The sequence below is a fragment of the Leucopleurus acutus genome (genome assembly GCF_964270905.1).
Source record: "Leucopleurus acutus genome assembly, chromosome: 21".
NCBI lineage: Eukaryota > Metazoa > Chordata > Mammalia > Artiodactyla > Delphinidae > Leucopleurus > Leucopleurus acutus.
Genome location: NC_139163.1, coordinates 13,522,318 through 13,546,577, shown reverse-complemented (window position 1 = coordinate 13,546,577; position 24,260 = coordinate 13,522,318). Strand labels below are relative to the sequence as shown.

The following is a 24,260-nucleotide window of genomic DNA, read 5'->3' as shown; positions in this document are numbered from 1 at the left end:
TCTGACTTACTTCACTCTGTATGATAGACTCTAGGTCCATCCACTTCACTACAAATAACTCAATTTCGTTTCTTTTTATGGCCGAGTAATATTCCATTGTATATATGTGCCACATCTTCTTTACCCATTCATCTGATGATGGACACTTAGGTTGCTTCCATCTCCTGGCTATTGTAAATAGAGCTGCAATGAACATTTTGGTACATGACTCTTTTTGAATTATGGTTTTCTCAGGGTATATGCCCACTAGTGGGATTGCTTGTCATATGGTAGTTCTATTTGTAGTTTTTTAAGGAACTTCCATACTGTTCTCCATAGTGGCTGTACCAATTCACATTCCCACCAGCAGTGCAGGAGTGTTCCCTTTTCTCCACACCTCTTCCAGCATTTACTGTTTCTAGATTTTTTGATGACAGCCATTCTGACTGGTGTGAGATGATATCTCATTGTAGTTTTGATTTGCATTTCTCTAATGATTAATGATGTTGAGTATTCTTTCATGTGTTTGTTGGCAATCTGTATATCTTTTTTTTTTTTTTTTTTGTGGTACGCAGGCCTCTTACTGTTGTGGCCTCGGCAGGCGGACTCTCACCCACTGCGCCACCAGGGAAGCCCTGCAATCTGTATATCTTATTGGAGAAATGTCTATATAGGGCTTCTGCCCATTTTTTGATTGGGTTGTTTGTTTTTTTGTTATTGAGCTACATGAGCTGCTTGTAAATTTTGGAGATTAATTCTTTCTCAGTTGCTTCATTTGCAAATATTTTATCCCATTCTGAGTGTTATCTTTTGGTCTTGTTTATGGTTTCCTTTGCTGTGCAAAAGCTTTGAAGTTTCATTAGATCCCATTTGTTTATTTTTGTTTTTATTTCCATTTCTCTAGCAGGTGGGTCAAAAAGGATCTTGCTGTGATGTATGTCATAGAGTGTTCTGCCTATGTTTTCCTCTAAGAGTTTGATGGTTTCTGGCCTTACATTTAGGTCTTTAATCCATTTTGAGCTAATTTTTGTGTATGGTGTTAGGGAGTGTTCTAATCTCATACTTTTACATGTACCTGTCCAGTTTTCCCAGCACCATTTATTGAAGAGGCTGTCCTTTCTCCACTGTACATTCCTGCTTCCTTTATCAAAGATAAGGTGACCATATATGCGTGGGCTTATCTCTGGGCTTTCTATCCTGTTCCATTGATTTATATTTCTGTTTTTGTGCCAGGACCACACTGTCTTGATTACTGTAGTTTTGTAGAATAGTCTGAAGTCAGGGAGCCTGATTCTTCCAACTCCGTTTTTCGTTCTCAAGATTGCTTTGGCTATTCGGGGTCTTTTGTGTTTCCATACAAATTGTGAAACTTTTTGTTCTAGTTCTGTGAAAAATGCCAGTGGTAGTTTGATAGGGATTGCATTGAGTCTGTAGATTGCTTTGGGTAGTAGAGTCATTTTCACAATGTTGATTCTTCCAATCCGAGAACATGGTATATCTCTCCATCTATTTGTATCATCTTTAATTTCCTTCATCAGTGTCTTATAATTTTCTGCATACAGGTCTTTTGTCTCCTTAGGTAGGTTTATTCCTAGATATTTTATTCTTTCTGTTGCAATGGTAAATGGGAGTGTTAATTTCACTTTCATATTTTTCATCATTAGTGTATAGGAATGCCAGAGATTTCTGTGCATTAATTTTGTATCCTGCAACTTTACCAAATTCATTGATTAGCTCTAGTAGTTTTCTGGTAGCATCTTTAGGATTCTCTATGTATAGAATCATGTTATCTGCAAATAGTGACATTTACTTCTTCTTTTCTGCTTTGGATTACTTTTACTGCCTTTTCTTCTCTGATTGCTGTGGCTAAAACTTCTAAAACTATGTTGAATAAGAGTGGTGAGAGTTCGCAACCTTGTCTTCTTCCTGATCTTAGTGAAAATGCTTTCAGTTTTTCACCATTGAGGACAATGTTGGCTGTGGGTTTGTCATATATGGCCTTTATTATGTTGAGGAAAGTTCCCTCTGTGCCTACTTTCTGGAGGATTTTTATCATAAATGGGTGTTGAATTTTGTCAAAAGCTTTTTCTGCATCGATTGAGATGGTCATATGGTTTTTCTCCTTCAATTTGTTAATATGGTGTATCAAGTTGATTAATTTGCATATATTGAAGAGTCCTTGCATTCCTGGAATAAACCCCACTTGTTCATGGTGCATGATCCTTTTAATGTGCTGCTGGATTCTGTTTGCTAGTATTTTGTTGAGGATTTTTGCATCTATGTTCATCAGAGATATTGGCCTGTAGTTTTCTTTCTTTGTGATATCCTTGTCTGGTTTTGGTATCAGGGTGATGGTGGCCTCGTAGAATGAGTTTGGGAGTGTTCCTCCCTCTGCTATATTTTGGAAGAGTTTGAGAAGGATAGGTGTTAGCTCTTCTCTAAATGTTTGATGGAATTCACCTGTGAAGCCATCTGGTCCTGGGCTTTTGTTTGTTGGAAGATTTTTAATCACAGTTTCAATTTCAGTGCTTGTGATTGGTCTGTTCATATTTTCTATTTCTTCCTGATTCAGTCTTGGCAGGTTGTGCATTTCTAAGAATTTGACCATTTCTTCCAGGTTGTCCATTTTATTGGCATAGAGTTGCTTGTAGTAATCTCTCATGATCTTTTGTATTTCTGCAGTGTCAGTTGTTACTTCTTTTGGATTTCTAATTCTATTGATTTGAGTCTTCTCCCTTTTTTTCTTGATGAGTCTGGCTAATAGTTTATCAATTTTGTTTATCTTCTTCAAAGAACCAGCTTTTAGTTTTATTGATCTTTGCTATTGTTTCCTTCATTTCTTTTTCATTTATTTCTGATCTGATCTTTCTTTCCTTCTAACTTTGGGGGGTTTTTGTTCTTTCTCTAATTGCTTTAGGTGTGCAAGGTTAGGTTGTTTATTCAAGATGTTTCTTCTTTCTTAAGGTGGGATTTTATTGCTATAAACTTCCCCCTTAGAACTGCTTTTGCTGCATCCCATAGGTTTTGGGTCGTTGTGTCTCCATTGTCATTTGTTTCTAGGTATGTTTTGATTTCCTCTTTGAATTCATCAGGGATCACGTCATTATTAAGTAGTGTATTGTTTAGCCTCCATGTGTTTGTATTTTTTACAGATCTTTTCCTGTAATTGATATCTAGTCTCATAGCGTGGTTGGAGAAGATACTTGATACAATTTCAATTTTCTTAAATTTACCAAGGCCTGATTTGTGACCCAGAATATGATCTATCCTGGAGAATGTTCCATGAGCACTTGAGAAAAATGTGTATTCTGTTATTTTTGGATGGAATGTCCTATAAATATCAATTAAGTCCATCTTGTTTAATGTATCATTTAAAGCTTGTGTTTCCTTATTTTTTTTTATTTTGAATGCTCTGTCCATTGGTGAAAGTGGGGTGTTAAAGTCCCCTACTATGAATGTGTTACTGTCGATTTCTCCTTTTATGGCTGTTAGTATTTGCCTTATGTATTGAGGTGCTCTGATGTTGGGTGCATAAATATTTACAATTGTTATATCTTCTTCTTGGATTGATCCTTTGATCATTAGGTAGTGTCCTTTGTCTCTGGTAATAGTCTTTATTTTAAAGTCTATTTTGTCTGATATGAGAACTGCTACTCCAGCTTTCTTTTGGTTTCCATTTGCATGGAATATCTTTTTCCATCCCCTCACTTTCCGTCTGTATGTGTCCCTAGGTCTGAAGTGGGTCTCTTGTAGACAGCAGTTGTTACTTCTCCTTTTGGATTTCTTGAAGTGGGTCTTGTTTTTGTATCCATTCAGCCAGTCTGTGTCTTTTGGTGGGAGCATTTAATCCATTTACATTTAAGGTAATTATCAATATATGTTCCTATTTCCATTTTCTTAATTGTTTTGGGTTTGTTATTGTAGGTCTTTTCCTTGTCTTGTGTTTCTTGACTGGAGAAGTTCCTTTAGCATTTGTTGTAGAGCTGGTTTGGTGGTGCTGAACTCTCTCAGCTTTTGCTTGTCTGTAAAGGTTTTAATTTCTCCATCAAATCTGAATGAGATCCTTGCTGGGTAGAGTAATCTTGGTTGTAGGTTTTTCTCCATCATCACTTTAAATATGTCCTGCCAGTCCCTTCTGGCTTGCAGCGTTTCTGCTGAAAGATCAGCTGTTAACCTTATGGGGATTCCCTTGTGTGTTATTTGTTGTTTTTCCCTTGCTACTTTTAATACGTTTTCTTTGTATTTAAATTTTGACAGTTTCATTAGTATGTGTCTTGGAGTGTTTCTCCTTGGATTTATCCTGTATGGGATTCTCTGTGCTTCCTGGACTTCATTAACTATTTCCTTTCCCATATTAGGGAAGTTTTCAACTATAATCTCTTCAAATATTTTCTCAGTCCCTTTCTTTTTCTCTTCTTCTTCTGGGATCCCTATAATTTGAATGTTGGTGTGTTTAATGTTGTCCCAGAGGTCTCTGAGACTGTCCTCAGTTCTTTGCATTCTTTTTTCTTTATTCTGCTCTGCAGTAGTTATTTCCACTATTTTATCTTCCAGGTCACTTATCTATTCTTCTGCCTCAGTTATTCTGCTATTGAACCCTTCTAGAGTATTTTTAATTTCATTTATTGTGTTGTTCATCGTTGCTTCTTTCCTCTTTAGTTCTTCTAGGTCCTTGTTAAATGTTTCTTGCATTTTCTCTATTCTATTTCCAAGATTTTGGATCATCTTTACTCTCATTATTCTGAATTGTTTTTCAGGTAGACTGCCTATTTCCTCTTCATTTGTTAGGTCTGGTGGGTTTTTATCTTGCTCCTTCATCTGCTGTGTGTTTTTCTGTCTTCTCATTTTGCTTATCTTACTGCGTTTGGGGTCTCCTTTTTGCAGGCTGCAGGTTCGTAGTTCCCGTTGTTTTGGGTGTCTGTTGCCAGTGGTTAAAGTTGGTTCAGTGCGTTGTGTAGGCTTCCTGGTGGAGGGGACTAGTGCCTGTGTTCTGGTGGATGAGGCTGGATCTTGTCTTTCTGGTTGGGAGGTCCATGTCTGGTGGTGTGTTTTGGGGTGTCTGTGGACTTATTATGATTTTAGGCAGCCTCTCTGCTAATGGGTGGGGTTGTGTTCCTTTCTTGCTAGTTGTTTGGCATACGGTGTCCAGCACCTTAGCTTGCTGGTCATTGAGTGAAGCTGGGTGCTGGTGTTGAGATGAAGATCTCTGGGAGATTTTCGCCATTTGATATTATGTGGAGCTGGGAGGTCTCTCATGGACCAGTGTTCTGAAGTTGGCTCTCCCACCTTAGAGGTACAGCACTGACTCCTGGCTGCAGCACCAAGAGCCCTTCATCCACATGGCTCAGAATAAAAGGGAGAAAAAGTAAAAAGAAAGAAAGAGGATAAAATAAAGTATGATAAAATAAAGTTATTAAAAGATAAAAATAATTATTAAGAAAAATTTTAAGTAAAAAAAAAAAGACGGACACAACCCTAGGACAAATGGTGAAAGCAAAGCTATACAGACAGAATCTCACACAGAAGCATACACATACACACTCACAAAAAGAGGAAAAGGGGGAAAAATAATGTATTGCTCTCAAAGTCCTTCTCCTCAATTTGGGATGATTTGTTGTCTATTCAGGTATTCCACAGATGCAGGGTACATCATGTTGATTGTGGAGATTTAATCCACTGCTCCTGAGGCTGCTGGGAGAAATTTCCCTTTCTTTTCTTTGTTCGCACAGCTCCCGGGGGTTCAGTTTAGGATTTGGCCCCGCAACTGCGTGTAGGTTGCCGGAGGGCGTGTGTTCTTCGCTCAGACAGGACGGGGTTAAAGGAGCCGCTGATTCGGGGGCTCTGGCTCACTCAGGCGGGGGAGGGAGGGGTACGGATGCGGGGCAAGCCTGCGGCAGCAGAGCCCAGCATGACGTTGCACCAGCCTGCGGCGCACCGTGCATTCTCCTGGAGAAGTTGTCCCTGGATCACGGGACCCTGGCAGTGGCAGGCTGCACAGGCTCCCTGGAAGGGAGGTGTGGATAGTGACCTGTGCTTGCACACAGGATTCTTGGTGGTGGCAGCAGCAGCCTTAGTGTCTCATTCCCGTCTCTGGGGTCCACTCTTTTAGCCCCGGCTCGCGCCCGTCTCTGGAGCTCCTTTAAGCAGGGCTCTTAATCCCCTCTCCTCGCGCACCAGGAAACAAAGAGGGAAGAAAAAGTCTCTTGCCTCTTTGGCAGGTCCAGAATTTTCCCTGGACTCCTCCCGGCCAGCTGTGGTGCACTAATCCCCTGCAGGCCGTGTTCACGCCGCCAACCCCAGTCCTCTCCCTGGGATCCGAGTGAAGCCTGAGCTGCAGGTCCCAGCCCCCACCCGCTGCAGCGGGTGAGCAGACAAGCCTCTCGGGCTGGTGAGTGCTGGTCGGCCCTGATCCTCTGTGCGGGAATCTCCCCGCTTTGCCCTCCGCACCCCTGTTGCTGTGCTCTCCTCCGTGGCTCCGAAGTTTCCTCCCTCTGCCACCCACAGTCTCTGCCCGCGAATGGGCTTCTAGTGTGTGGAAACCTTTCCTCTTTTACAGCTGCCTCCCAGAGGTGCAGGTCACGTCCCTATTCTTTGTCTCCGTTTTTTCTTTTTACTTCTGCCCTACCCAGGTACGTGGGGACTTTCTTGCCTTTTGGGAGGTCTGAGGTCTTCTGCCAGTGTTCAGTAGGTGTTCTGTAGGAGCTGTTCCACGTGTAGATGTATTTGTGGGGAGAAAGGTGATCTCCACATCTTACTCTTCCGCTATCTTTCCCCATCCTCCCCTTGTAGACTTTTTTTTTTTTTTTTTTTTGCGGTACGCTAGCCTCTCCTGTTGCAGAGTACAGGCTCCAGACGCGCAGGCTCAGTGCCCATGGCTCACGGGCCTAGCCGCTCTGTGGCATGTGGGATCTTCCCAGACCAGGGCATGAACCCATGTCCCCTGCATTGGCAGGTGGACTCTCAACCACTGCACCACCAGGGAAGCTCCTCTTGTAGATTTTTTAATGATGGCCATTCTGACAGATGTTAGGTGATACCTCACTGTAATTTTGACTTGCATTTCTCTAATCAGCGACATTGAGCATCTTTTCATGTGCTTTTTGGCCATCTGTCTGTCTTAGATCTTCTGCCCATTTTTTGATTGGGTTTTTAAAAATATATTGAGCTGCATGAGCACAATTATTTTGCATTGGCTTGGCCAAAAAGTTCATTTGGGTTTTCCCATAACATCTTATGGAAAAACCAAAATGAACTTTTTCACCAACCCAATATATTTTGGAGTTTACAAATGATGCAGCCAACAACGGATTAAATATTCTTTGGGTTGTCTTTCCATTTTGTTTATGGTTTCCTTTGCTGTGCGAAAGCTTTTAAGTTTAATTAGGGTTCCATTTATTTTTGTTTGTATTTTCATTACTGTAGGAGGTGGAACCAAAAAAATACTGTGATTTATGTCAGAGAGTGTTCTGCCTACGTTTTCCTCTATGACTTTTATAGTATCTAGTCTTACATTTAGGTCCTTAATCCATTTTGAGTTTATTTTTGTGTATGATGTTAGAGAATGTTCTAATTTTATTCTTTTACATGTAGCTGTCCAGTTTCCCCAGTACCACTTATTGAAGAGACTGTCTTTTCTCTATTGTATATTCTTACCTTCTTTGTTGTAAATTAATTGACTGTAGGTGCGTGGGTTTACTTCTGGGCTTTCTATCCTGTTCCACTGATCTGCAAGTCCGTCTTTGTGCCAGTACCATACTGCAGCTTTATACTACAGTCTGAAGTCAGGGAGACTGATTTCTCCAGCTCCGTTTTTCTTTCTCAAGATTGCTTTGGCTTTTTGGAGTCTTTTGGGTTTCCATAAAAATTTAAAAATCTTTTGCTCTAGTTCTGTGAAAAATGCCATTGGTAATTTGATAGGGATTGCATTGAATCTGTAGATTGGCTTGGGCAGTATAATCATTTTGACAATATTCTTTCAATCCAAAAACATGATATATCTTTCCATCTGTTTGTGTCATCCGATTTCTTTCATCAGTGTCTTACAGTTTTCAGAGTATAGGTCTTTTGCCTCCTTAGCTAGGTTATTTCTGGGTATTTTATTCTTTTTGATGCAATGGTAAATGGGATTGTTTCCTTAATTTCTCTTTCTGATCTTTCATTGTTAGTGTGTAGGAATGCAAGCGATTTCTCTGTATTAATTTTGTATCCTGCAACTTTACCAAATTCATTGATGAGCTCTAGTAGTTTTCTTGTAGCATCTTTAGGATTTTCTACGTATAGTATCATGTCATCTGCAAACAGTGACAGTTTTACTTCTTTTCCAATTTGGATTCCTTTTATTTCTTTTTCTTCTCTGATTGCTGTGGCTAGGACTTCCAAAACTGTTGAATAATAGTGGCAAGAGTGGACATCCTTGTCTTGTTCTTGCTCTTAGAGGGAATGCTTTCAGCTTTTCACTACTAAGATGTTAGCTGTGGGTTTGTCATATATGGCCTTCATTATGTTGAGGTAGGTTCCCTCTATGCCCACTTTCTGAACAGGTTTTATCCTAAATGGGTGTTGAATTTTGTCAAAAGCTTTTTCTGCATCTATTAAAATGATCATACGGTTTTTATTCAATTTATTAACATGGTGTATCACATTGATTTGCATATATTGAAAAATCCTTGCATCCCTGGGATAAATCCCACTTGATTATGATCCTTTTAATGTGTTGTTGGATTTAGTTTGCTAGTATTTTGTTGAGGATTTTTGCATCTATGTTCATTGGTGATATTGGCCTGTAATTTTCTCATCTTGTGGTATCTTTGTCTGGTTTTGGTATCAGGGTGATGGTGGCCTCATAGAATGAGTTTGGGAGTATTCCTTCCTCTGAAATTTTTTGAAATAGTTTTCAGAAGGATAGGTGTTAACTTCTCTAAATGTTTGATAGAATTTGTCTGTGAAAACATCTGGTCCTGGATTTTTATTTGTTGGGAGTTTTTTTTAATGAGTTTCAATTTCAGTACTTGTAATTGGTCTGTTCATATTTTTCTTTCTTCCTGGTTTAGTTTTGAGAGATTGTATCTTCCTAAGAAATTGTTCATTTCTTCTAGGTTGCCATTTTATTGGCATAAAGTTGCTTGTAGTAAGTAGTTTCTTATGATCCTATGTATTTCTGTGGTACCAGTTGTAACTTCTCCTTTTTAATTTCTAATTTTATTTGAGCCCTTTCCCTTTTTTCCTTGATGAGTCTGGCGAAAGGCTTATCAGTGTTTATCTTTTCAAAGAACCAGCTTTCAGTTTCATTGATCTTTTCTCTTGTTCATTTCTACTTCGTTTAGTTTTGATCTGATCTTTATGATTTCTTTCCTTCTGCTAACTTTGGGTTTTGTTTTTTTTCTCTAGTTGCTTTAGGTGTAAGGTTAGGGTGTTTATTGGGGATTTTTCTTGTTTCCTGAGGTAAGACTATATTGCTATAAACTTCCCTCTTAGACCTGCTTTTGCTGAGTCCCATAGGGTTGAATCATTGTTTTCATTTGTCTCTAGGTATTTTTTTATTTCCTTTTTGATTTCTTCAGTGATTCATTGGTTGTTTAGTAGCATATTGTTTAGCCTCCACGTGTTTGTGCTTTTTACAGTTTAATTCTTGTAGTTGATTTCTAATCTCATAGCATTGTGGTCAGAAAAGATTCTTGATATGATTTCAATTAAATTTACTGAGGCTCGCTTTATGGCTCAGCATGTGATCTATCCTGGATAATTTTCCATGTGCACTTGAAAAGAATGTGGGTTCTGCTGCTTTCAGATGGATTGTTCTGTAAATATCAACTAAGTTCATCTGGTCTAATGCATCATTTAAAGCCTGTGTTTCCTTACTGATTTTCTGTCTGGGTGATCTGTCCATTGAGGTAAGTGGCGTGTTAAAGTCTCCCAGTATTATTGTTACCATCAATTTCTCCTTTTATGGATGTTAGTAGTTGCCTTACATATTGAAGTGCTCCTATGTTGGGGGCATATATAATTTTTATGTCTTCTTGGATTGATCCCTTGATCATTACGTAGTGTCCTTCTTTGTCTCTTGTAACATTCTTTATTTTAAAATCAATTTTGTCTGAGATGAGAATTGCTACTCCAGCTTTCTTTTGCTTTCCATTTGCATGGAATATCTTTTTCCATCCCCTCACTTTCAGTTTGTATGTGTCCCTAGATATGAAATGGGTCTCTTGTAGAGAGCATATATATGGGTCTTTTGTATCCATTCAGCCAGTCTGTGTGTTTTGGTTGGAGCATTGAATCCATTTACATTTAAGGTAATGACTGATATGTATGTTCTTATTGCCATTTTGTTAATTGTTTTGGATTTGTTTCTGTAGGTCTTTTTTCTTCCATTCCTCTTTTGTTCCCTTCTCTTGTGATTTGACGACTACTTTAGTGTTGTGTTTGGATTTTTTTCTTTTTGCATGTTTATCTATTGTACATTTCTGGTTTGCAGTTACCATGAGGTTTTGATATAGCAGGCTATATATATACAAGATTGTTTTGAGTTGCTGGTCTCTTAATTTCAAATGCATTTCCAATATCCTGCATTTGTACTCTCCTCATGATTGCTGGTTTCGAGATATTTGTGTGTGGATAATTTCCCATGTTTACTGTATGTTTGCCTTTACTGATGAGGCTTCCCATTTGTAATTTTCTTGTTTCTAGTCGTGGGCTTTTCTTTTCCACCTCGAGAAGTTCCTGGAGTATTTGCTGTAAAGCTGGTTTGGTGGTGCTAAATTCTCTTAGCTTTTGCTTGTCTGTAAAGCTCAACAAGAGCCTTGCTGGGTATTCTTGGTTGTAGGTTTTTCCCTTTCATCACTTTAAATATATTGTGCCACTCCCTTCTGGCCTGCAGTTTCTGCTAAAAAACCAGCTGATAACTGTATAGGGATTCCCTTGTATGTTATTTGTTGCTTTTCCCTTGTTGCTTTTAATATTTTGTCTTTACCTTTTGTCAGTTTGATGTGTGTCAGCATTTTCCTCCTTGGGTTTATCCTGTATGGTACTCTGCACTTCCTGGACTTGGGTGACTGTTTCCTTTCCCATGTTAGGGAAGTTTTCAGCTATTATCTCTTCAAATATTTCCTCAGGCCCTTTCTCTCTCTCTTTTCCTTCTGTGGCCCCTATAATGCAAATGTTGGTGTGTTTAATGTTGTCCCAGAGGTCTCTTAGACTGTCCTGCTTTCTTTTTATTCTTTTTTCTTCATTCTGTTCTGGGGCAGTGATTTCCACCACTCTGTCTTCCCACTCACTTATCTGTTCTTCTGCCTCAGTTATTCTGCTATTCCTTCTAGTGTATTTTTCATTTCAGTTATTGTATTGTCCAACTGTTTGTTCCTTAAATCTTCTAGCTCTTTGTTAAACATTTCTTGTAGCTTCTTGGTCTGTGCCTCCATTCTTTTTCTGAGACCTTGGATCATCTTTACTTCATTACTCTGAATTCTTTTTCAGGTAGGTTGCCTATCTCCACTTTACTTAGTCCTTCTGGGGTTTTATCTTGTTCCTTCCTCTGGAACATATTCCTCTGCCATCTCATTTTATCGAACTTTCTGTGTTTGCTGTCCTGCAGGCTACAGGATTGTAGCTCCTCTTGCTTGTAGTGTCTGCCCCCCTGGTGAGTGACACTGATCTAACAGGCTTGTGCAGTCTTCCTGGTGGGAGGGACTGATGTCTCCTCAGTGGTGGGTGGAGCTGGGTCTTGTTCCTTTGATGAGCAGGGGTGTATTGAGGTGGCTGTGGGCTTAGGAAGACTTTAAGCAACCTGTCTGCTGATGGGTGGGGCTGTGCTCCTGCCCTGTTGGTAGTTTGGCCTGAGGCTTCCCAGCACTGGAGCCTTGGGCTATTGGGTGGGGCCAAGTCTTGGCGTTGCAATGGCAGCCTCCAGGACACCTCATGCTGATGAGTACTCCCCAGTACCTCTGCCACCAGTGTCCTTGTCCCTATGGTGAGCCACAGCTACCCTCCACCTCCCCCAGGAGACCCTCCAAGACCAGCAGGTAAGTCTGGCCTAGGCTTCTATTAAGTCACGCCTTTTTCCCCTGGGTCCTGGTGCACATGAGACCTTGTGTGCACCCTCCAAGAGTGGTGTTTCTGTTTCCCCCAGTCCTCTGGAGCTCCTGCAATCAAGTCCCACTGGCCTTCAAAGCCAAATGCTCTGGGGGCTCCTCCTCCCGATGCCAGACCACTGGAGCCTGACATGGGGGCTCAGAACTCTCAGTCCTATGGGAGAACCTCACAATATAATTATTTTCCAGTTTGTGGGTCACCTACCCAGTGGATATGGGATTTGATTGTATCGTGAATACAACCCTCCTACTGTCTTGTTGTGGCTTCTTTGTTTTTCGAAGTAGACTATCTTTTTTGGTAGGTTCTAGTCCTTTTTTTGTCAGTGCTTTTCAGCAGTTAGTTGCGAGTTTGGTGTTTTTGTGAGACGAGGTGAGCTCAGGTCCTTCTAGTCTGCCATGTTATCCTCATCCCCTATATATACTAATTTGTACATGATTATGGGGACTGCAAAGACTGACTGTCATCTGCAAGCTGGGAGACTCAGAAAAGCTGGTGGTTTAGTTCCAGTCTGAGTCTGAAGGCCTGAGAACCAGGAGAACCAATGGTGTAAGTCCCATTCTTTTTCCTTTTGTGCTTATTCTAGTTTGACTAGCTCATAGGGTGCCACACGTAGAAGCCTTGAACCTAGTGTGAAATGGCTGTGCCAACACCTCAGCTTGGGGGGCCAAGGTGCTGACTTCTTGCCACTAGAAGCAAGCAAGCAAATATCTGGTAACCAACTGTCATGGGTACTAAAAGGGACAGTTTCTGCATGGAGTAAGGTCTGGATGAGGTAACTTCTGTCTTTCAAATTCCTGGCATACTATGAAATTATGCACCTTATTGCTAATTTAGGCATAACAAGATCATATGTTTAAAAAATTATACATGCTGCTATTCACATAACAGGTTTGAGGCCAAATGTTAATGCTTTCTATTTTACTTATTTTGATAATTCATAACTTAGAATACTATCAATGTGTAAATCCATTATTTTTAGCACTGAGAATTTTCTCTCCCAAAGGATAATAGCATGGTTATTTTTAGTTACGATCTATTAATACTTTGCATAGGTTAACTTGAATCTCCCTAATTAAGAAATCAGAATAGAAATGTATAACTATGAAATTCCCTTAAATCATTGCACTCTATTTCTTAAAAACAAAAGATCCAACAATTCAAAATATGTCTAAATAACTTTTTCTTTGATTTTTAAGGCTTGTCTTCTGAATCCTTCATTGGCAGATGAACTTCACACTTTACTTATTCGTCAGAGAATTTAGACTACAATGTATTTCAACAAAGATCATCGATCCTAACAACTTAGAATGTGTGTATTTTTATAATTTTTATAACAGCTATGTTTGTTTTTGCTCTCCCACGTTACATTATCCTGGGTATTTTACTGATGACAGGTTACCTTCATTCTTTTTTTTTTTAACATCTTTATTGGAGTATAATTGCTTTACAATGGTGTGTTAGTTTCTGCTGTATAACAAAGTGAATCAGCTATACGTATACATATATCCCCATATCTCCTCCCTCTTGTGTCTCCCTCTGACCCTCCCTATCCCACCCCGCCATCCCACCCCTCTTGAATTTGTAAAATGTTGCAACTTGAAATGTAGCTACAGGATCGAACTGCAGGAAGAGTCTTCAAAGATCCAGCTCTTAGGCTAGAGACTGACCAAGACCATGTCAAATATTGAAAACCATTCCATAAAGCAAGTATTTCTTTCCTTTCTTAAATAGTGTCCTGAAAGACTTAGTGTCATCTTAGCTTTAATAACTTCAGAAGTATAAATGCTACAAACTTATTTTAAAAAATCTGAAGTTTAATTCTTTAAATTTCTTTACTCCTTAGTGTTGTGAATTTTGAATAACTTTTAATTTTATTTCAGTCATTGAAGACTTCTAAAACAGAAAATTCCAAATTGAAAATTAAAAATCTAAATTTCAAAATAAGTGGGTTTAAGAAATTGCTTACAATCTTGCCTTTCCATATCTTCCCCTAAACATCTTAATGAGTAAAACTGCTATGTTCCTGGTAATCAATTGAAACAAGATGTTTCTCTGTGCTTCAGGTCCTTTTCTACATTTTAAAAACCCTCAATGTATTTCAAAACAAGATAAAATTTCAAATCATCTACCAATATAACTATAACTAAACTGTTAAATTAGCAAGAGGCTTTCCTTATCAATTACATCTACAGAGGCAAAATCCAACAGTAAAAATAGAATCCATATGCAAAAGATTCTAAAGAAATATACATCTGTGAAACAGATATTGAAAATAACGTTTAAGATACCTAACAACACGTTCTTTGTAAATGTTATGGCTTTATTTTAAAAATCACAACCATCCTTTCCAAAGTGATTTACAAGATCTAGTCTTAGCACTGGGAAAATGCAATTAATATGTAGGTGCCCCTCACTAAAGAAGTATTATATGGCACAAAACTACTTGCTCTTGTTTTATGTTCTGGTTTGTCTATATTATTTGAACTTCACTTTGTTGAAATTTCTTCCCTGTATCTAAAGACAAACATAGGCCATATACTTCTCCTTTAAATCTTAGAGTAGAAACCCATTCCTTTGCTTTTAAAATCTCTGCTGAAGACTCTCTTCTTCCCCAGTAACAACATTTCCATGTCTCTAGCCCATTAAAAGATTTCATAAAACCTAACGTAAATCGTTCTACAATACAAGCCCACTTGCTTTTGCTCTTGTTTTCTTAGTAACATCCATCTTAAGCCTTTAAGAATCTTAAAATAGAAATGTAATAAGGCAGTGTATGGGGACTGTAATAGCACTTTCATAGCTCGCTCACTCTACATCCCCAAAGTGAAGGCCACTTTAACTGCCATTAAAACACGGTTTGAGAAATCCTAAAGATAGGAATTTGACATGTCATATTTGGTAATATGCTGTGCTTAAATGTCCTAAGTGAACCCAACACAGAATTTAAAATTTCAGTTTACTCTAGTTACCATAAAGCTGGCAAACCTGGCCCAGGTGAGCCCCTGCAAACTACCACTACTCCCAACATGGTGCACACCTTGATCTGTGATTGGAGTCACCCTTTAAGTGAGGTGAAGCTTCAAGGTCATTAACTTTTTTCAAAAAAAAATCAAAACTTCTGTAAGAGTCCTTACAGTTGATAACTTATGAAAAAGTAAGACGACTTCTTAAGGATTGAGGAGTCATAACAGCCATGGTTTAATTATGCAGAAGATGGTCACTTTTAGTAACTGCTATGAGTTCCTGGGGCTTGGTGACTTCACACTGCTTCTCTTCTCTGAATGTCTTTTCTACATCCCTATGAAGGATAATTCTTATCCATATAAATAGCCAACTTTGAGTTTTTTCGAAAGTATCAAATATCTTGGTTTGAAATAAGGATCAAAGAGCTGTAGCTAAAAGAATATCAAAGATAAAATTTGCTTTACTAATTTTTAACCATTTGTCTTTCAGCACTTATGTTTCATATCAAGAACTTGGCATATCAGGAACTCAGCAGGTATGATCTAACAATGATATAATTAATACCACTTTATATATACATAGTATGTTTCTTTCATGGATTTCAAACTGAATTTCTGCTTAATTGGCTTGCTTTCAATATTCCTGGGGGTTAGAAAGGGGAAAGTGTTTCATTATCACTGCATAATAAAGTGGTAAAACCCAGGAAAATTAAGTGACTTGTCCATGGTCCCACTACTAAAATCAAAGCAACATCTGTACCCTGGATTTCGCCTAATGCCCCTACTGGTCCCCAAGACTTGATGACACAATCAAGTCCTGAACAGCCTGAAGTAACTTCCCTCCTCTTTGTTTCCCCATCTCATTCCTGCCCATCCGTCCCACCTCCCTAATAACAGCACTTCAAGCACCAATTTTGGCTCTTCTCATTCACACTAAAAATCATATTTTTCACATTCATTCTGTGTCTGGAGAAAGGCAACAAACTTTATACTTCCTTACGGAAGTACTTACATGTGCAATGTTTTCTACAGAAAAGGCACTTGATAAGTATCTGAACTATCTTAAGTGCTTCAACTTTTTTTGAGATATAAGCATCTTAAACATCAGAGCGCTATGATTCATTTTTATATTTTATTGCTTCAGATGCTTCAAACTATGGGAAGTCTTTGGTAAAAATAAAGACAATAAAATTTTCACAACAACTTCACACAAAGCATTGCACAACAATATTCAACACATACGAATATAGGAATGTTCAGAATCCTCAGTGAGGAAATTAACTGTACAACGTTCATAATTCATTTAAAACAAACTTTTTTAAAACAAAACTTAATAAATATTTAAAATATTTCCTAGGTTCTTATCACGTATTAACACATATTTCAATCAGTATGTTGACCTTTAAAGGATTTATATTAAAATAAAAATAATTAACAAGTGTTTTTTTCTGTTGCCTAATATACAGCATCAAGTTTTCCCCCCAATTCTGCTTCATTCACATAAAACTAGAGGGAGGTAACTAAAAGATCGGTATGGTTCTCAGTCAAGCCCTCTGTGGAAAAGAGGAAAATGTTTCATGTCTATTATTACAGACATTTCTCTGGTGGTTTATTTGTGGAGTCTCAAACCTGACAAGCTTTAAGTTCATCTAAATGAGTTCTCAGCTCAGGACACAATTCAATTAGCAGCAGTTCCATCAGCACCTGAACCAAGAAAGAAGAAAAAAAAATGTCTTTTTCTCTAAGGGTTAAAAGGAATTAGTATTCTATAAACTCTATTTAGCATCAGATTGATTTATTTCACGGTCCGTTATAACCACCAACAGTATTATCAGACTACTGGGAAACAGTTTGCTTTGCTGAAATAAGCAAGCCAAGCACTCAGGCAGAAACGTTACAGCACAAGTTGAGAGAAACAGCCAGCAGGCGAGGAGGGGGATGCCGCACCCACAGGGGGGTATTTTTTTTTAACCAAATTGAACAAAAATGAAGCAGAGAAAATGGGTTCAGAGTTACAAGCAATAAGAATGATTAAGCGTATAAAGAGTTAAAATCTACCCCTGTATATGAACAGAAAAGTAGAACTGAAGAAACTGAATCCTCTGGGAGGCTTTAAGTTACTCACATATAACAGATGCTTATTGGCTCTCGTTTCTTGTAGTGCGTTGAATATTTTTATTATACCATGACGGGCATTTTGCTGTCCAACAAGGCTCTGAAGCGTATCTGAAAAATTAAGTTTATATTCCATGCTGCTATTGATAAAGTGCACCTGCACGGACCTTCAGTGAGGGGCTACGACATATGCACACACAGCACATAAAGGCACGGAGACGCGAGGAACATGAGTGATCAGCTCTTTCCAATGTTTAAGGAGAAAATTTAGAATTTTTCTAAATTTTTCTAATTTTTCTAATAAGGCATTTATACAAACTGTAAGTGCAAAAGGAGAAGGGCCATCAACACTCCCTTTTCATGCGACTTTCAGGGTCAGAGCCCAGGCCTCACCTGGAATGTTTTCAAGCAGCTTCTGCTGTGCTCTCCGCTTTGTTTCCTGGCTTTGCTCTTCACTTGGGATTGTGTTCGGAGGTGCCAAATTCCCACCGGGCCACAAAGCATCCCGGAGAGCGCCGATGTAGTAGACCACCATTTGCTCGCTGAGAGCCCAGTCCACTGCGTCCCGGAGTTGTCTTTCAAGAGCAAAATATTTCTTGGATGAGGTTTTTAAAAATCTTATTCTCTATTCTCACAAGGCATTTATCAATGGGTAGGTTAAGATAAGCGTTTGATGAATAAACTAGGAATTGGATTTTTAAACTCTGACTCGGAAAGTTTTTATTTTGGTAACACTGACAGCCATTCATTCCTGGAGCTCACATTTTCACTGGTACTGAATTCTCTAAATGTTTGCCGCACGGTGTCTTTCAATCTGGAAAAGCAAGAACTGAGAGGAGATTGATTTGTTTGAAGCTTGCAACTACTCTTAACTGTGCACGGTACTTAACATACTAATTTCTCTATGAAGTGGTATAAACTGAAAGCATCAATCCGTTTTAAAAGACTGTGAAGAGCTCCCTGAGCTCTGGGAGTCCTGGGGAGAACCAAGCTTCTTCACTAGTTGTCCCCTGGGGCGGCCATGGCACAGGATGCTGGGCAGAGTTGTCTGACCCCGGAAACATCTCACATGCTCACGGGGCAAAGGGGGAAAAGACACCCCCCTTTCACCACAAAGCGGCGGACTTTGAAAAGATACACTGCTATCCAGCCACGTCACCTTCCCACAGGGGTGAAAATCGGGCAGATCTTGACCTGCACGGTTATAAATAAGTGGCTTTTATCTGGTTACCCAGGTCTTCCATAAACCCTACTTCATCAAATTCCAGCCAACCACTGGACTGCTGCAGAGAGCAGCACAGCTCACAGAGCCAGAAGCGGTGCTGAGGTTGGGAAGGGAAGTCTCTCTGCAGAAAATGGGAGCAGAATCACCTTGGACTATTAGTGCAAGAAAGACCTGAAGTTTCAAACTTAATTCACGAATAATAAATCAAAAAGCCCTTTAAGAATCTGACTTCCCAACCAGATTTTTAAAGGGACAATGTGAGGTTTTCAGAAATAATATCTGAAATAGATGTTTCAAGTCCAACACTTTGCACACAGTAACTAGTCACCAATGAAGTCTAAATTCCACTGTGAGTCAGAACCATGGTAATCCTGTTTGTAACTGCATGTCTCCTAAGATACTTCCCGATACTGCTTAGAACTGTGCAATTCATATCTAGATCAAATAAAACAATTTTATTAATTCAATGGGGCTTTGGCTTTGAGAACCTGCTGACCTGCCTAAGTAAAATCTACATAAAAACACAGCTTGTTTTGCCTGTAGTCTTTGGGTTACTCACCAGCACTGCGTGAAGAAATGAAGAAGGAAAATTTCAGTTTGCAACTTAAAATTAGGTGAGTGACTTACCAAAGGCCATCACCTAAGCATTTTCTATCAATTTAGGTCTGACTTTGTATTAGCCAAAACTGGAGGAAGCTTTTGCAGCAATTCTGGGATGTGAAATTACAGTTGGTACAAGGCGAGAGGCACATATTGTGCTGCTACTTAATTTTATGATGTGTCCTCGTCTGCCTGAGGCAAAAGAGCACAGGGCCAGATGCTCCGTAATTTCTCTACCTGATAAAAAAGCCCACTGAAACCCACAGCCTGAAAATTCCCTACGTGGTGCCCCTCCCCCGCCTAATGTATTCACCACTCTCAGACCACAGCTGCTCGTCTTAAAATTAAGAGCCAATATCATAAATAGGAGCAGGGAATGTATGCATGATTTTCTGAAACTGAAAAAGAAATAAGTTAGCGAGTCTGGAGTTCTGAGAAAAATAGGGCCATTTTGAAAACTTCTTTATCCAAGGCCTGTCAGTACTAAGGTTAAGAGGTTTGCCTCAGACTGAAACTGTAAGTTAAACAGGGCATTTTTCTGCTTAAAAGCCCACGATACTAAAAGTCAACTAAACAAGCCACTAACACCATTTTTTTTTTTTTTTTCCTGTGGTACATGGGCCTTTCACTGTTGTGGCCTCTCCTGTCGCGGAGCACAGGCTCCGGACGCGCAGGCTCAGTGGCCATGGCTCACGGGCCCAGCCGCTCCGCGGCATGTGGGATCTTCCCGGACCGGGGCACGAACCCGTGTCCCCTGCATCGGCAGGCGGACTCTCAACCACTGCGCCACCAGGGAAGCCCCACCATTTTTTAAAAGAACTTAGAAATAAACAGAAGTAAATTTTGGTTTATGACAAGGAAAATATATTCTATTTGCAACTGAATAAAAATATAATATGGGGCTTGTTTAGTTTAGATTTTTTTCCCCCTTAGTTTTAGCAGTTGACTCCCAGTTTTTGTGTGGGGACGTCATAATGCTACAGCCTCGTAAGCACTGGGTACTGGGCATAGAGTATAACCCTTAAGGATATGGGTAACGTGATACAATTCAGAATACACGTATGGCTTATAATAGTGTTATAGGGTACACACACCCCTCATGGATACCTAGCTATCAACTAACGAGGAATTACTATTTTAATATCACCACAACTCTAAAAAAATATATGGTTTGCATTTCCCTTCAAATAAATACCTGCCGTGCGATGCTCATCCTACTTTCATTTTGGCTCAGAGTCTAAGCCTTAAACTGATCCACATCATGTGACATAAAAACGCTGTACCCAAGATATTAAAACCAGTCATCATGGTCAACAGAGAACTTTCCAGAACAATCTTCTGACCCTCGCCAACCAGCCTGCCAGAGCCAGCCCAAGCTTGTTATCTGGTGCACCGTGCATTCTGGAGGAGACAGTCTTGTAGAAATCTGCTTCCCTATCCAATCTTAGAATCATATCAGAAATAAAGAGAGAAACGAAAAAACCTTTAGTTGGGGATGTAATTGGACTGTTAAGGCAAAGGCTAGGGCATGAATTCAAACATTAGTTTCGTGCAACTCACTTGTTGATGGTTCTTCCGAAAGTGACCTGAACGAGAGCAATTAATGTTCTTCTCACCCATTTAAACACTAAAATATAAATCAGAGGAAAAGCATTACCACAGGCTATCACAATCGTGACATTTTCATAGCAGCACAAAGCATAAATCTTAACCACGTCACTCAATCCAAGTCTGGACACTAAGGGGCTTTGATATCCACAGAATTTGGGTCTAGGTTAGCAAACTTCTGCCCAGGAATACTCGAATGAATAAGCTTTCATTTTCTACTTTGCAACTGATGAGAGGAAACTTAAGACTTCTTACAGCTTTTCAATGCCTAACAACAGCTGAGCTAGCAAGTGGAACTAAAACTTCACTTCATGTGTCCCCGGGCTACTGACGTCTGTTTTCCACTAGCAGACAGTGCAATTCCTTTTAGATTTGTGCCTGGCTTGTTGAACCCAGTGTTCTAATACACGGCTCTGAACGAGAAGCATCTGTAGTCAGATGTTGACAAATATTTTGAAATATTAAGAAATTGATAGGTCTAACTGCTCCCTTTTGAATAGTAGTTTGTAGATCATGCATTTTAATATATTTTATGCCCGTGGGGGAAGAAAGGGGGACTGGGAAGCCCCAGGATTCCGAGTGAGCCATGGACTCATCGCTCCTGCACCACCGCCCGGAGAAGGCGGCCACCATCGCCTTCTCCGAGCCTCAGTTTCCTCATCTGGAAAAGGACAGTGTTAGCATGTACTTTCGTTTTGCTGGAGAGTCATGGCACTACTTTGTGTGAAAGAGTTTTGTGAAGGGTCCTACATATCTAAACTTTTACTATTAGCATTAGATTAGGAGACACATTGTTATAAGTGTAGAATATGAATATAAACCAAAAGAAGGCAAAGAAATGCTGTGAGGATATTTTTGGTCTGCAAATTGGAATCGAAACCAAATATTCCGCTTATATATTCACTTCCATCCACTGCAATGTTTAGCTAGTGACACATGACTTGGCTATGATGGGGCCAAGAATTCAGGGCTCCTGCACCAAAGAAAAAGAGGAGTAAATTCACAGACACCTCTGTACAAGGGAAGGCACCCAAACAGAAATCAACAGTTAACACACACTTGGTGCCAGACTTTAACACATTCTCAAGTCATTTCTAACTTTAAAAATGGATCTAAGTGTCCAGGTGCAGTGGTGGTAATCCTTCAAGTAAGTGTCAAGTCCTGGGGTCAGGACCACGCCTCAGAAGTGCCCTAAGTGTTGATGGAATTCAGAGCGCGCTGCAGGCGTGCCCATCTGAGGCTGGCGTCCCGGCTGGGAGGGGTGTGTCTGGCAGGGATGAGAACTTCCCTCCACCTTTCTCAGGCAGCAGACAGGTAGCTCAGACCCAGAGGGTCTGGAGACACGAGCAACTCCAGGAAGAGTGCCGGACAGCCGAGTGACTGGTTATAAATGTTTAAAACAGCTACACTTCTGGTCCATTTTCATAAACTGAACTAGAGCAGGAACCCAAAACGGCTCTGCTACAGATTCTCTCCCATCACTGATGCCCCTGACTCTACGACATCTTCCTGCCCTTCCCTAGTCCCCCACTCCAACACAGAATAGCCCCATTATTCTTTCCAAGGACTCATTCGTTCGGAGCCATGGAGGCAGCTGCAGCAACACTAGGATTTTGCTGATGGCAAATATATCACATCTCATTATCAATGATGTTCTGTTTACTCCCCTCTGGAAAGTCACTAGCAAAACCAAATATTCTGAGCAGGTGCACATGAGGGAGGAGATGCACACCACAGAGAGGACTTGGAGCCCTACTCCTGCCCTGACTGCCTCTGACACGTCCACCAGGATTCTCAGTCTCTTTGTGTCGCAGAGAACACGCTGACCCAAGGCCGAGACGGTGCTTCCTCGTTCTTACCGACTCTGTGGGACATGGGGAGGACTCATGATTTAATGGGCAGACTTCACTGTGGAGGAGCCAGCCTCCGGGTTTGGGGGAGAACTGTTTTTTCCGGCCTGTACTGAACCAAGTTCAACACCAGCACGCATCTTAAAGTGTCGGACCAGCTATAGCTTTTTCATCTGCAAGGATCCTTAATAGTTGGACGATATTCCATCATGTGGATATTTCTTAATTTAACTATCACCCATTTCTGAATTTAGCTTAGTTCCAATTTTTCCTTACTGTAATTATGCTCATATGAACATGCTTATATATAAATCTCTGCCTGGAGTTTAGAATTTGTGTCTATTGCTTAATGTGAATTACATTTTTGAAACCATTATGTTGTAAATTCACTGAAGAAAGAACCTACCTCTGAGATATTTTTGTTTCCCCTATGGAGCTATATCTAAAACATAAGCTCCCAAAGTGTTTGCTGATTATTTTAAGATTTGGCTTAGAGGAAGAAAAAGTTCAATGACCAAAACAATCCCGGCACTGAAAATTTTCTTGCCTATTCATTCATTCATCCATCCATCCATTCAAGCATTTTCATTGATCACCTACTATGCATCGATCGTTGTAAAGATACCGAGGATTAGAAGACATAAAAGACGCGCCCAAGCCTGTAACAGCACTTGAAGTTTCTTCATCTGCGAAGAATTCTTTAAGCGACATGTTAAGGGATATATAAATAAGAAGCAATGCACAGCCGGCTTCCTGCATAGGACCAACTCCCAGCCCACCTTCTTTGCCCCAAGGAAAAAGATGCTCATCCAAGTGGGCAGAGCCCAGGACGTTCTCCGAGCAACGTGCTCCCGGTTGGAGCACTGCTGTGCCTTGCGAAACCCTGCTCCTCTTGTGCGCTTCCTCTGCTAGGTGCTCAGCTGTGCCTTTAGGCACCTGGCACACCTCTAGCTAGGACTCGAGGCTCCAGGTGTGACCGAGTATGCTGGTGTCGCCATTTACAGGTTGGGGGACTGTGGAAGGTGAGGGTGGGTAGACAGTCCTATTCAGGACTCAAGACTAAAGCCAAGAAGTACCATTTGACCTTTCACCCCGGTACTGCTTCGGGAGAGAGGCACTTGCTCAGGTCTTAACAAAAGAGTATTCTGATCCTCTTTTTGCTCTTGTTTCTTCTAAGTACGTCTCCCCTCAGGAACTACTGGGGTAGGATTCCTCACCTTGGCACTGCTGTCGTTTGGGACAGGATAACTCTTTGCTGTGGGGCTGTCCTGTGCACTGGAGGATGCTTTAGCAGCGCCCTTGGCCTCCGCCCACAAGATGCCAGCGGCGCCCTCCCACGAGCTGTGACAACCAAAACTGTTTCCAGACATGCCAGTGTCCCCTGTGGACAAAATGCCCCCACGCCTCCACAGATGATCAGTCCTCTAGGGAGGAAAGGAGGCTGAAAGCAGGCTCGGGCGTCCCTGCGTCCCTGGCCACATATTCACCTTTAACAACAGGGCTCTTCCTCTGCTATGCAAAATTAACTTTTGTATACCTTTTGGTGATGAAGCAATGAGGCTATGCTAAGTCACATAAAAAGAAATTCAAAGCATTCAAGCTTTCTGTATACAGAGGAACATGGTGCAGGGTAAAGCAGGACCCTAAATTCCATGAGTACAGGGATATCTGTCCTAAGGTTGTGTCCTCAGAACCTGCCTTGGTATCTGGTTGGCCTGTAAAAGTATTTGCTGAATGAATATAAATACATGTCTGATTCAGGAACAAAGGGATATTGTACGTGTGTGTGTGTGTGTGTGTGTGTGTGTGTGTGTGTGTGTGTGTGTGTGTGTG

The 24,260-nt window shown here is 40.4% G+C and overlaps 2 protein-coding genes across 4 annotated transcripts in view; one reads left to right on the top strand and one right to left on the bottom strand.

Moving 5' to 3' along the window:
- LRP2BP (LRP2 binding protein) overlaps positions 1 to 15,563 on the top strand; it is a 54,344-nt gene extending 38,781 nt beyond the window's left edge. The window contains exons 10-11 of the mRNA XM_082863690.1: positions 13,263 to 13,375; positions 15,520 to 15,563. Of these exons, the coding sequence (XP_082719816.1) occupies positions 13,263 to 13,328 (66 nt within the window). The 3' untranslated portion in view covers positions 13,329 to 13,375; positions 15,520 to 15,563. The remainder of the gene's footprint in view (positions 1 to 13,262; positions 13,376 to 15,519) is intronic.
- Positions 15,564 to 15,660: 97 nt separating this feature from the next.
- Positions 15,661 to 24,260, bottom strand: part of SNX25 (sorting nexin 25) — a 112,041-nt gene continuing 103,441 nt past the window's right edge. For all 3 annotated transcript variants that reach the window (XM_082863964.1, XM_082863962.1, XM_082863963.1), the window contains 4 exons: positions 20,530 to 20,596; positions 17,538 to 17,719; positions 17,155 to 17,255; positions 15,661 to 16,733 (listed from right to left, as the gene is read on the bottom strand). In XM_082863964.1, coding sequence (XP_082720090.1) covers positions 16,653 to 16,733; positions 17,155 to 17,255; positions 17,538 to 17,719; positions 20,530 to 20,596 — 431 coding nt within the window. In that variant the 3' untranslated portion in view covers positions 15,661 to 16,652. The remainder of the gene's footprint in view (positions 16,734 to 17,154; positions 17,256 to 17,537; positions 17,720 to 20,529; positions 20,597 to 24,260) is intronic.